The sequence below is a fragment of the Lycium barbarum genome, chromosome 1 (genome assembly GCF_019175385.1).
Source record: "Lycium barbarum isolate Lr01 chromosome 1, ASM1917538v2, whole genome shotgun sequence".
Taxonomy (NCBI): domain Eukaryota; kingdom Viridiplantae; phylum Streptophyta; class Magnoliopsida; order Solanales; family Solanaceae; genus Lycium; species Lycium barbarum.
In genome coordinates this window covers 139069442-139083700 of record NC_083337.1, presented here as the reverse complement: position 1 = coordinate 139083700, position 14259 = coordinate 139069442, and the positions used below count along the sequence as shown (strand labels likewise).

The 14259-nt window shown below is 32.5% G+C and overlaps 1 protein-coding gene across 1 annotated transcript; it reads left to right on the top strand.

Annotated features, from left to right (window-relative positions):
* Nucleotides 1–542: 542 nt before the first annotated feature.
* Nucleotides 543–6304, top strand: LOC132639652 (E3 ubiquitin-protein ligase SINAT3-like). Its single transcript, XM_060356094.1, has 4 exons — nt 543–787; nt 1053–1269; nt 4572–4958; nt 5746–6304. The coding sequence occupies exons 2-4, from the start codon at nt 1060–1062 to the stop codon at nt 6106–6108; spliced, it is 960 nt and encodes a 319-aa protein (XP_060212077.1). The 5' UTR covers nt 543–787; nt 1053–1059; the 3' UTR covers nt 6109–6304.
* Nucleotides 6305–14259: the final 7955 nt, after the last annotated feature.

Here is a 14259-nt window from a genome sequence, read left to right as displayed (position 1 = left end):
GTTTACATGATAACATGAATCCATCAAGTATGTTCTAGAACCGCCGCTGCTTATAATGACTAACAGTTTTTGCAGGATCAAGATTTCAACTCAATTAAATATGAATACTTACGACGAATATTTACACCAAATTAATAAAGTTCATATTAATAATTAAAAATTAAAGTGGAAATACATATCACTTAACCAGGGTCTATTGATAAATATGTAAGCAACAGACACATATTTTACATTCATTAATATAGTGTAAATATCCAACACAAATAAATATTTACTAGTGTTAATTCTTACCAACTTGATCTTGTTGCTCTCGGAAACAAACATGCATGAGCCATTTCACGAAGTATATGTCCAGATAATCATCGATAGTTAGCTCTCGACCTTCCGGTAAAAAACAACGTCGATAAAGGCGTGTAGATGCACTATTCCGCGGTAGGGATCGGAAACAAATGCATATATTACTGGATCTTATATAATATACTAATTAATTGTTAACAAAATAAAATTATAAACTCCATGTGTCACAAAAGCGAAAAAATCACATCAGACAGGTTGGCCAATAATTACATCCATCGCAAGAGGCAGTTCCACTAGGAATTTAATATTTTTTTTTAAAAAAGAAGACATTTCCAGAGAAAAATAAGTGGCCGTAGGATGAAGATCAAGTACAGTTATGTGAGGAATTTAACGGCGATCCTTATTCCTCTCTCTCCTCCTCAGACAACCTTCGAATTACAGAGAGAAAAAAACAAGAAAGAAGAAAAGAACATCCTCTTCTGGCAAAAGGGTTCGTTTCTTTTTCCTTCTTGATCCGAACCCTTCTGTTATCTCTTTCCAAAAGTGCTAAAAAGTTTGTATCTTTAATTATTTTCAAGTTATTTTGAGAGAAAGTTTGAATCTTGAATGATTTGCAAAGTTATTAAGAGAGAAAGTTTGAATCTTGAATCATTTGCAAGTAATTTTAGAGAGAAAGTTTGAATCTTGAATGTTTTGCAAGTTATTTAGAGAAAAAGTTTGAATCTCTTTTTCTTTGATGAAAGTGGTTGGTTCAGATATTTGATGGAAGAAATGGAGATGGATAGCATTGAGTGTGTATCATTAATGGATGGTGTTGAAGATGAAGAGATCCAATCTTCTGTTTCATCTCATCAGTACCCTTCTTCAGGAAAGCCTAATAATATTGCTCCTGTTGGAATTGTCCCTACTAGTGTACATGAATTGCTTGAATGCCCCGTTTGTACCAACTCTATGTATCCACCAATTCATCAGGTTCATTTTCTTTGTTTCTCTACATTTGTTTTGAAATTTGTTATTGGTTTTTGATTAATTGTTTTCTCTGTATCTTTCTCTGTGTGGGGTGACTGTTTTTGTTTTGTTTGATTAGAAGATTATTTAGAATTGGAAGGCGACAGACCCAAGCTGATTGAGAGTAGTTGTTGTTATCTTTATGTTCCTGTGTTTGAGGCATTTTGGTACTTGAGGGGTAAACTGAAGTCTTTTTAGTAATTTAATTGTGTTCGGTGCTAATTAAGATTCTAACAGACTAGTTGATTTGGAGATGACAAAGAACATATACAAACCCTCAGGGGTTGGCCTGGTGGTAATTGGCTTGAGCCTTGGGGTTTGCTCCCTTTCAAGGTCTCAAGTTCGAAACCCACTGGGTGCAAACAATTTCTGAGAGCCATCGGACTGGGGTAAAAACCTTGAATTACCCGTGGTGCACTTGCGGGAAACTCCTTGCCGAGGGCCTGTGCACCCCCGGGATTAGTCGGGGCTCAAAGAGACCCGGACACCCGGTGCTTAATCAAAAAAAAAAAAAAAAGAACATAGACATCGAGTTCTTAGATTTCTATTTATAGGCCCTAAATTTTATCAGGGAATGTATGTGCTGTGTACACCATTGAGGAATTGGATGCCACTAGTAAAGTATGTGAAGAGTTGATATTAGAATGCGAACTTCATTTGTGAAAAATCTGTCAAATTGCTATGTTGTAGATGGATAATGATGCAAAAGAGTCGGGACTCAGTAGGTTGATTTGTGCTCTTACGAATTAATCACTTCAAAGCTGGTTGCTTTAGAACTTTCATGGGCTCGTTTTGGATCTCTTGAGGGTGCTGGGAAAGTTTTATATACAGACTGAAGCATGACACAGTGATTTTGGTGTAGCAAGGTTAATGAAACAGTCTACGGAATTTGATTTGAGTTCTTTACCAGTTGCAGAAGGCGGAGAAGTTGTTGGAGGAGATTGCAGATTAATGTTGTGCTTTTATTATTGAATATAGTGTTGACTGTTTTGGTGTATAACTGAACCTGATTCTGAGAGTTTGGTGATTGGTTGCATTAACATTTGACAAATAGAAGAACGGAAGATTTGCTGCTTGTGGAATCTATAGATCTTCTTTATTTCGTTTCAGCTGTTGTTCAGATCTTTATGAGGAGATGGATCTAGTAACCCGAAAGACAATGTTGGCTCTAGTAATGAGACTTAATATGGGGAGGTGCACTTAACATTCATTATACTTCCTGCTTCAGGTCATGGAAGGACTTATATAGGACCATTGAGTGGATTAAACTACTTCTTTGGGCAAGATCTTGAATGATCCTTCCTCGGTCATGCATTTGGCGATCCAAATATATGGTACTAACATAAATACCTTATTGTATATCAAGAAAGAAGGTGAGGTTAGTTGAAAATAACTTTTGCGCAAAAGGTATATTGAACGACTTGAGCTTACAAAGAAAATTTAACACCCGACCACAATTTGGTGGTGTAGGTACCTAAGTTGCTCGGACTCTTCACTTTTGGTGCCGCACCCGTGTCCACACGGTGTGGGTGTGGCATCCGTACTGGATTTGGTCAACCAATTTTGGGTACTTTGACCAAAATCGACGGAGAATTTCGGGACAAATACAATAATTTCTGCAGTCAAAACAAAAACTAAGGTGAAATTGAAGAAAATGGACACCCACACCCGAGACCTAGCAACTTAACGAGTGCCGTTCTTGTAATGTATTGTCATTTTGCTGTTGATCTAGACTTGGGCTGCCTGTGGTTGTTGGAGTAGATTGCATTGATGTAGCCAAATTCTGTATTGTTTGCATGCTTTAGTATCGTCAGGATAAAAGTAATGGGATCATTTGGTTGAAAGCAGGATATCTGAAAAATAGATCTAAAATAAGGGATGCTATTCATTGGGTTGTAAGTTGATCTGTCACACTTAATAGTATTCTGAATTAATAACCAGATATCCTGATCTAGTCCAACCTTTTGATATAACATTCGATGAAAGTTTGGTTACCAACCTTAATACAAACAAGTGCAAAAGTTATATAAGTAATTTCCCTTACCATTAGATAGTAATCCTCCATTGGAGGGATTACTAGTCTAAAGTTTAGTCCCGAGTTAAATTTTATTACAGAAGATGGGCTACTTTTTATCCCACTTTAATCCAGCCCTTTAAAGGCTACGACGCGAATCCTGAAGCAGAAGCATAGGAAGGATTTAAAAAGAACATTTCTGATAATCCTTGATGCATATGTAATGATTAAAATCTTGTAATTCCTTACTTAGTGGTCATACATTACTGGACAAGGTGTAGAACTTGTACCTGAGTGAGGGTAGATAATCCAATATGGCCTTCTAGGAAATGGTCGATGCTGCCAGGGATTATTTAATCAGAAAATAGACATTTCCTTTTCGGGTGAATTATCCAGTGTGTCCTTTTTAGAAACTGGTTGATGCCTATTTTTCAAAAAAAGAAAGAAAGGAAAATGGTTAATGCCCTATGGCGCTAGCCGCTAGGAATTCTTCAACCGAAAGTAGATGTTTCCTTTTCTTTTCAATTTACTAGTAGCAGGCAAATCATTTTGGTACGCTCTTGGGAATCTATTTCAGGTGATTGCTTTTGACTGCACTATTCTTTACTGCACAGTACAATCAAGTGGATGAGAACAATTATCAAATCTGAATGAAAACAATTATATTCATGCGCTAGTGATAGTTTTTGCACATGGCTTGTAACATTATACTGTGTAAATTTGTTGTTATGTCAAAATCAGATTGTTGGCCTTCCAAAGAAAAAGAGAAAAAGCTAAATAATACTCCTACTTGATAATGGATTCTGTGCCTAAATCTGGTAGCCATCGATTCTCCTAATACTAAGTGCTACCTTTTCTCTTTGATATTTAGATCCGATGCTATGTGAAGGCTTAGAATATTGCCACTAAGAGCTACATCAGATAGACTTGAGATGTATGTGCCAAGAAAATGTTGTGTTGTATTACTACTGAGGGATGATTATTAATATTTCCCTTCTCTTTTCCCTAAATTTTCACTCATCTAAACATCTCTTCCATATGATTCTCCTTGATGCATAAACTCTTTGTAGATGTGCCTAAAAGTTTTCTTTGAATAAAGTAGATGTGCATAAAACACCTTGGTGCAAAACTGGCTAGATCAACTGATAAACTTTAATACATATCAAGGTTCATATTGTTCATTAAGTATTTGAATTTTAACTCCATCTGAATGGTCTTAAAGTAGTCAGTTGAAAATTTGTTTGTTTTGCAGTGTCACAACGGGCACACGCTTTGTTCAACCTGCAAAACGAGGGTGCACAATCGATGTCCGACATGCAGACAAGAGCTTGGTGATATAAGATGTTTAGCGCTAGAGAAGGTGGCAGAGTCACTTGAACTGCCTTGCAAATATTTTTCTTTTGGGTGCCCAGAAATATTCCCATATTACAGCAAACTCAAGCATGAAACATTGTGCAATTTTAGACCGTACAGTTGCCCATATGCTGGGTCAGAGTGTTCAATGACAGGGGACATCCCTTATTTGGTTACGCATTTAAGAGATGATCACAAAGTGGATATGCACACGGGATGCACGTTCAACCATCGTTATGTGAAGTCTAATCCTCGTGAAGTAGAAAATGCCACATGGATGTTGACGGTAACTCCAGCATCTTATATTATTGGAAATAAATAATAAGTATCAAATAACATTTTGTTTGTTGCTGTCTAATATCTTATATGTTAAATGGGGTTTCTGTTAACCACCCTAACGCTTAAAACTGAACTTGCAACAAGTCAATGGATGAATTATTGACAAGGGAACACTTGGATGCCAAAATATCCGCCATTTCTTATGTTTTGTTGTCCAAATGTTCTCTCTATTTCCTTTTATCTTGTTATAACGTGTGTCCTGGGTTCCTCATTATTTTCTTTTAAAAAAACGTCCTTTATTCCTGTCTCTTTTTCTTAGTAGGTCAATCTCGCTACATTTAGTAACAGTCTATGCTTTTGATGGCATCCATTGGAAAATATCTGAAATCATTATATTGAAAGGTTAAAATGTTTTGATCCAATTATGTACAGAGCTTATTGCTATAATGAAGAATGAAAAGTTCACCTTATGGCCATTGTGTTCTATCCTGTCATTTCCAATCCGATTTTTAGAAAAGCTCGTTTCCAAATTAAAAACATGAATTCCTTTTATAATGTCAAAGGAGGACTAGAAATTTTTGCTTTGACAGATTCTAATATGAGATAAGCTGGGGCGAGTTTTCGTAGGCATGCTTTGGGCATGTGTGTACTCTCCTTTTGTTCAGTCTTCGACTGTAGGATTAGGAAATAATTGTATCTCATTCATGCTTTTGTTCACGTGTCCAAGTTTATTCTTGCAACAACTTCCTTAATGTGCTTTAACAGACAGATTCTTCTTCTTGGTCCTTTATCAGGTCTTCCACTGTTTTGGGCAGTATTTCTGTCTCCATTTCGAGGCATTCCAGCTTGGCATGGCCCCTGTTTATATGGCATTTTTACGATTCATGGGTGATGAAACGGATGCACGCAATTACATCTACAGTCTAGAGGTAGGAGGAAATGGTAGAAAGCTCATATGGGAGGGTACCCCAAGAAGTATCCGAGATAGTCATCGCAAGGTCAGGGACAGTCATGATGGTCTTATAATCCAGCGTAACATGGCGCTTTTCTTTTCTGGGGGTGACCGGAAAGAGCTGAAACTTCGAGTTACTGGAAGGATATGGAAGGAACAGCAAAATCCAGATGGTGGTGTGTGCATACCAAATCTCTGTAGCTAATTATTTTTTTTGGGTGATTTATGTTTTATAACTTCTTCCCCCTTTTTTGTTGGATGTAATGTGCATGTAGGTGTGTGAGACAGCACTATGTTTGTACCTAAGAACTCGTGCTCTGACCATGTACTAGGATGTTACATATACATTTTTAGATATCTCAATTGTTAATAACCATCTTACTGCTGCTTTTAATGCTCTATTCCTGAATTATCTGAAAAGTTTATATTACACGTTTGGTGCAGCCTCAGACGAGGAAAAAACCAAGATGGCTTTGATAAATTGAACACATTTGTCTGAGATAGTGAAGATTTACTACAGATGAGTTGATTCCAGTCATTTCCTACCTTTGGACCTTGAAAACCCAAGTGTACCCATAGAGAGTTTACTTCCATTCACTGAAAGTACAAATGAATTTTCACACTATCAAATCACTAAAAAGATAATTATGGGTAATTGTTCATAATAAATAAGGTTAATGACCTAGAAAATAAAACATGTTATTATGACTTATAAGAGGTTAAAATATACTGATAATATAATAATGGCGTAATACATTGACATTCTCTTAAACTTGTAGGTAATTTCATTTAGACACTCGAACCGGCCTTTGTTTTAATTGAGCACCTGAACACGTGATAAAGTGTTTCTATTGACACTTTCGATTCAAATTTTGAAATTTTTTTTGCGCGTGTTCTCAAGCTCTCATTATGAAGATAAGTTAATCACTTAAAATATGTCACCTCCTTTAATTAGATACATAAGCCTCAATAAGCTGTAAAACCTCATGCTTATACCAATTGAGGTGATGAATATGGTTAAAGGAGATTCCATATATTTATGTGATTAAATTAATTACCTAATAACTGCTCGAGAATACGCACAATTTGTTTTTTTTTCTTTTTCAAATTTGAATTGAAAATGGCTAATAAAAATACTTTATGATGTGTTAGGTACTCAATTGAAATATGTAATTCGAACATCAAAATAAAATTTAGTGTCAAATTTAAGGAGTCGTCGATGTGTTAAGCCTATAATATCTATTCATGCTTTTAGCACATATAAGGCTATAAGCCATTCACTAATCCTAGTCAAAAATGACTCCTGCTGCCCAAGCTGCAATGATTTCTACGAGTTGCTTTATCGATAATATTGGGATTAGGTAAGCTGCTCTGGCAGCTTGTTTATCACTACTTTTGTCAAAGGTATCAGTCGTCCGCTCTAAAATGTAATCAATTTTATATGCTTCATAAGAAAATAGTACCCAAGTAGTAAGTACGGGTATTTGAAGCAAGAGAAATTAAAGAATGTTGTGGACATCCTCCCCATCCGTCAATGTCAAGACAGGCAACACATTTACAGCTCTTTGCTTGATCTCACATCAAATAGCTACATGCATGCATGATATATAGACAGGACAGGCATGTAACCCTAGTGGAATAACAAGTTTTTTTTTTTTTTTTTTTTTTTCACATCGGTATCCAATATTAGTTTTGGAGCCCGATTAAATTTGGATTTGCGCCATGTAAGACCATTAGGGGAAAGTGCCTTCTCCATACTCAAGACTCGAATTCGAGCTACTGGTTAAGAAGTAGCTCCATCCGATGCACCACATAATTTGGTGGTGGAATGACGAGACAATAATACCAGTCTTGGAATAAAATGTGATTGTTTTATCCCGTGTTTGATTATGGGTAAAAAAAAGTCACGAGAATCATTTGTACTAAGATGGTAGGATTAGCTATCTCAACTCATGAGATATCCTTGTCTATTCCATCACGGTAACCAAACGACTCCTACAATTGATATACTCCGTATGTACTAATAAATAAGAGCACGAGATTAACTTATCCAAGAGAGTGAGCACAAGAGTGACTTTCCTTTATCACTTAGTTGATTTGACTTATCCAGTAAGATTAACGACTTTCTATGATTACCTCGATCAAATATAACCACGTTCAGGAAAATGTTTCTCCTCACATCATGTAGCATTGTTGATAATCTACTGCTATATATAATTTGTCAGTTTGTCAAATCATGAAAATGTTTCTCCTCACATCATGTTTCTCCTGCTAATATATAATTTGTCAAATCACTGAACCAGTGCTTTATTAGTCGAATCATTTTTCTTAAGTAGATAGGATTTTCAGACGTTTAATTAAGTATTATCAGCAGAAGATTAAAAGGTTCTATCTACGGTTTAGCATCTGTGTATATACTACACCTGATCATCTGTATGAGCCCAGAGTTCCAATTTCAAGGCCAAATTGCTCCCTAACTAAGAAACAACCATGGAAGTGCAAGATTCTTGTACCAAACAATTGGTTTTATAGTTTATACATCTTGTGAAAAGCATGCAAAAAGTTACAATGACATGTCATATTTTTTTGGGACGGATTAAAAAAAATATCAAATTGAGCGAAAGAACTATGAACTTAACTTGGATGAGTTAAGGTAAGGAACACGTGTCTAAAATGGTATCGTATAAATTATAAAAGATTATCCATTTTACTCCATAATAAATTATGTAACATGTTATTGGGTTATATTATTAATAATAGTTGATGAGCCAAAAGAATTTAGCTAGAGATTAGTCATATGTTCAAGAGATTATAATCAGACTTCATTTATTCATTTAAAATCTCAATATCATCTTGACATCTACTGCTCAATTGAGTTTTTTTTTTTTTTTTTTTTTTTCAGTTTTCCAGTTAATAATGTGATAAAAAAGTAATCATCAGATTGGGACCGGCTCTGGTCCAATATTAGAAGATGCTCCATACGTCCCAATTACTCTCTCGTCCCATTTTATATATGGTTATTTTTATTAGACCGTTTCAAAGTATGATATAATTATAATATACTTAAAAATAACTTAATTTAAAATTTTTGTTTTATTTTAAATGACATATATGTTTCAGAGACAAAAAGAAATTCATGACATGTTTAATACTACAAGTTTCAAGTATATTTTTTTATTTCTTAAATTTTCATGCTCAATAAAACTTTGTCATGTACATTGAAATAAATGGAGCATAATATGATATATTTGTGTAATACCAGATAGGGTGCCTAGCTAACTTTTTAAAAAAAAAAAATAATATAAAGATTAAAAATGAAATGTACATCATGTTCTAAATAAGAACTATTTCTATAAAATATTACATGTACATGTACAAAATTACAATTAATGGAAACCTCTTAATATTTCTCTTACATAGAAATGGGAGTTTGTGGAGTTTGTCATGGATAAATAAGGGCAAAAATGGAATTAAGTATTTCCTCATGCTTAACAATGTTGTACTCTTTGCTTTACATTTCTTTTAATTCATGTTTTATCCCTCTTAGTGTGGGACCAATATAGAAATGGGAGTTTGTTATGGACAAACAAGGGCAAAAGTGGAATTAAGCATTTCCTCATGCTTAACAATGTTGTACTCTTTGCTTTACAATTCTTTTAAATCCTGTTTTATCCCTCTTAGTGTGGGACCAACTTTTCTTTTAGGATTTTAAGTCTTTTTTTTAATCATTTTAAAAAGGAATCTAATTATGTGATACAATTTTTAGGAAATAGTATGTGTCTACTCTTATTACTAAATTTTACATGTAATTGTATATGTCAATTACTTTTTAAATTACAAGTATCTAAAGAAGAGAATAATTTAATTAAAAATAAAATCTTTGTTTAATGATAATTATTCTTCAAAATAAAGTTGATTTCAAATTTAGAATAAAATAGGGAATCAAATTAAAATATTTAGTTAGGTGAAAAGACTTTGCAGATTAAAATTTGATCGTAATAATTCTAATTTACTATTTCATTCTCACATAATCAGAGACTTAACAATGATACTTACCATATCAAGTGCAAATTCTATAATTAATTATTTTTAAAATGTATTTTTTAGAATATAATAAGTTAATGATGATAAAATGAACTTTAAAGTCCATACTAGAAAGAATAAACTATTTGAAAGTACCTTACAAGACATTAATACTCCCTCCGATTCAAAAAGGATGTCCACTTAACATTTATTTTTTTGTTAAAAAAGAGTGTCCACTTACCAAATCAAGAAAGAATTAATCTTGTTTTTTCAAATTTTCCCTTATTAAGTGTTAAGTGACCAAATCTCAATACCTATTTAATTAGGAATAATTTAGTCAAATTACCTATTTTGTCTAGGAATTTGTATTTTCTCAAAGGTGTGCATATGGCTAAGTGGACACTCTTTTTGAACCGGAGCTATTAACGTAAAAAGAGAGAAAAAATATATTTCTTTCTATTTTACAACATATTGCATTACTTCTGAAATAGAAATTATGTGCATGAAATAGATGAAAAAAATATGACTAAATGTTCATGTACTTTATATATAAGCATGAAACAAAAATTCATGTGTATGTATTTATTAAGCAAGTGAAAGAATATTGATGATGATGATGTATATAAATAACAAGAATAAATATGAGGGGATTGCAATATGCATGTGCATATGTGTTGTTGAAGAGTTTGAATAATTTTTTAAAAAAACTTTTTTTTATTACATAGGGGGTAGGGGAGAGGGAAATGGGGAGGGGATTACAATGTGAAGATTCGAATTCTCACCAATAAGGTAGAAATTCAGGTAGCCAACCAACTGAATTATTTGATAATGAGGAACTTAGAAAGATAGAAAAGATACGTGTTATTTGATAATTTAATTCTAACAGTATGAGAAGACAATATACTAATTAAGTTTCCCCATTATATTACATATTTACGTTACGATTGTACGGTTTATGTTAGAATATCTTCACATGTGAAAAATTACTAGCTAAGGCTTAGATTACCACATCCTACACTACTTTGCATTTTTCATTTATTGTCTATACATTTTCCAACTCTTTTTATCCTAAAGGATTTCCAGTGGCATAATGATTTGATAGTCAAGACTGAATTATGGTATAGAATACTTGAAGATGGGCTGCATCAACCTTTTAAGAATCTACTTAGTTTCATAACTCTCAATCTTATGTAAAATAAACACTAGAATAATTGTATATGTTACTTTTATTGAGCTGCATCATGTTGTTTATGTTGTTATACATTCGTGACATTCAGTTATGATGCTTAAGCATATTATTGTTACTTTAAGAGTTGCCAGCTTACTAAAAATACTAGAATCAAATTGTCTAATTGAAATTTTTTTCATGTTGAGCCCCGTGCGCAGCACGGGCATACCATACTAGTTCTTATAGAATCAAGAGAATCGAGATATGTACATCAATTATACTCCAAGACTAATCTGATTTGGTTGTTGTATTTTGGAGATTCTGGTTGAATGTCGGTTCGATGTACGAGTACTCTTGATTTTGTATTGCTGCATTGTCACTAACACCACTTTTAATTAATGCCATGTGTCCGGAATATATTCCAAAAGATTAGGATCCATCTGCAATTTTTGTCCCTATTACGATTAAAAAAAGGTATTAAAAGAAAGAAAAAATCAAAGATACATGTTCTAAGTTCTGACGAATCAAACCAAATATATTCTACAGCAAAATCTGACAAATATAAATAAGAGTATTCACGTGATGATCACAAATCAAAAAGCAAATTGATTGATCCAATTAACGCCTTTACTTTATAGCCTCTAAGATGTAGACTGGGAAAAGTGGGATTCTAAAAGATTTTGAAAATAGCTTAATGAAATAGAAAACATCATGGTTAACCCAACTAAATAATTGATTAGCATAATCAAAAGGGGGTAAAGTAGAAGAAAACGTATCAAAAGTTCCCCGCATAAGTGCAACTACAAAAATTTAAATTTATTCATTTGTTTTTATCTTTCTTTTTATTTATACCCTTTTCCATTCACGGGGACAAAATTCAGGGGCGGCTCAAGCATATTTATGGCCTAAAGCCAATATTGATGAGAGGTGTTAGATTATTTTTTAAAAAAACGACTAAATGTTAGAGTATTTGAAATCTATTTTCCTAACGTTTTGAAATGCAAATTTATTTAACCTTTTATAATCAATTTCTCCAACCTTTTTAGGAGTTGTATTATAGTTTAAATTTTTTAAAATTTTGAAAAACCGGATTCATATTGTTGAAATATTTAAACTATTATAAATGATTGAAAAGATAAAATATAATTATAAAGTGAAAATAACAAAAATAACAACAACAACAACAACAATAACAAATATGTAATTAAATAAAACTTGAAAATAAGAATAATAGAATGATCCAAAAAATTGATGAGTTGATTGCCAAATATTTTTCAATAACTTTTCAGAATGCTTGAAACGCGAGCAAAAAAAATATATAAAAAAGACCGTACTATATATATTTTGACAATATAGTACTCTTAAGTTATGATTTTTCACAAATAATACTATAACTTATCATAGTTGAACTCGGAAAAGACAAGAAAGAGAATATAGAAGTGCATAAATGTTATGTGAGAGATGACTGTTGATTAACAAATAGAGAGTGAATAATGCAAAAATATAAAATAATTTCACTTGTCAGATATTTTATTCACACAAAAAAAGATTTGGCAGTGATTCATATTCACCAAATTTTTACACGTAAAAGATTTGAAAGAATGATTCATATTTCTCAATTTTTTACTCACATTGTCACTCCAGTTAGTCACAGATCTAAAAATTATTTGTATATAAAAAATTACTTTACTACTTAAAGATATACTCATTACTCTCCAAAATAATTTGGTTATACTTTTTTTGAAGAAGAGAATAGAGCATTTTATTTAACGTTTAAGACAACCTATGATGTCAAATTCAACTTACTTAGTAGGCGTTTGGCCGTAGATCACAAATATTTTTCATTTTATTAGGAATTTATAGAGTTAAAATTGAAGATAAAGTTGTGTTTGATTATACTTTTTGTAAAGAAGAGAAAAGAGGACTTTATTAGAAATTTATGAAGATAAAGTTGGAAGGTAGATTTAATGCACTTTTCCCGTATTTGGAATCCAACTCCTATCCATGTTGAATTTAAAATAAAACGAAAACTATTTCGGAATAAATTATAACTATGATGACTTTCATAGACAGTTGAATTATTTTGTTGCGTACATTGTTTTGTTTTCTACATTTAGAGGAAAGAAAAGTAATGAAAGAAAAAGAGAGTGATGTCGTTTCTAAGAATTTCCACTTCATGTCTTTTTAAAGAGTTGATGCTTTGCTTATGCTCCTATTAATGTTTGGGTCTTTCAGTTATTTTTTACTAAAAATCAAAATCGATTTTTATTATCATTTTTTAAAAAATTATAAAATCAAAATCAAACCAAAAAAATATAAAAATTTTCTCAAATTTAATTCGATTTTCAGTCTTCCAATTTCCCCCGAACATCCCTAGGAAAAAGTAACGGTCCGACCAAATAAAATGCTAGAATGGGACAATCGATGATTTCAAACTCAATTTATTACTAGTAGTAAACTAGGACGACTTTCGTACATATTTGAATTGCTTGTTGCTCATGTGTTTTTGGTTCTACTATATTTTAAGAGAAAAGAAAAACAAACGAGTGAAAAAGAGAAAGATGCTGTTTTACAGTATGATCCAATGTTAACGAGTTGAGCTTGTAAAGCCAAATCTGAATTAAGCGCTCTGCAATTTTCTGGGTTGACATTTAAAGTTTGTCATTTTTCATTTTTTTTTAAAAAAGTTTAAATTCTATACACTACCTGATCATGCAAAAAATATGTAAATAATTAAAGAGATAATTACAAGTCATTTTATTTAATAACGTTAATTTGTATCCTAGAATAAATGATAAGTAACATGTTAAATTATACTAGTAAAAAAAAAATTATCACGCTGTAAGTTGAAATCACATGAATCCTTGAAAAGAAATGATCAACAAGAACCTTAACAACAGTGTACCATTACGTTATACTAACGCACACGTAAGCTGTTAATATTAAAGTAAAAAAAATGAAATATCAATCATCTTTGACTATCAAAGACACACGAAAAGCCAAACAACCTTTGAGGTTTTGAATTATCAAAGATTATAAGCAGCAATACTGATCAAAATTTATGACACAATTGTGAGGTCGTCGATTCACTTGCCTCCTTTTGATTCCCTTTCTTAAGCACCCATGGCCATATATAATAAAAATAAAAATATGAGAAAATGTTAA

Bases quoted from the DNA above. Each gene is read 5' to 3' on its own strand.
- LOC132639652 (XM_060356094.1), top strand. From the start codon at position 1,060: ATGGAAGAAATGGAGATGGATAGCATTGAGTGTGTATCATTAATGGAT. The intron at 1,270-4,571 runs GTTCATTTTCTT...TTTGTTTTGCAG, and splicing joins TGTATCCACCAATTCATCAG to TGTCACAACGGGCACACGCT. The intron at 4,959-5,745 runs GTAACTCCAGCA...GTCCTTTATCAG, and splicing joins ATGCCACATGGATGTTGACG to GTCTTCCACTGTTTTGGGCA.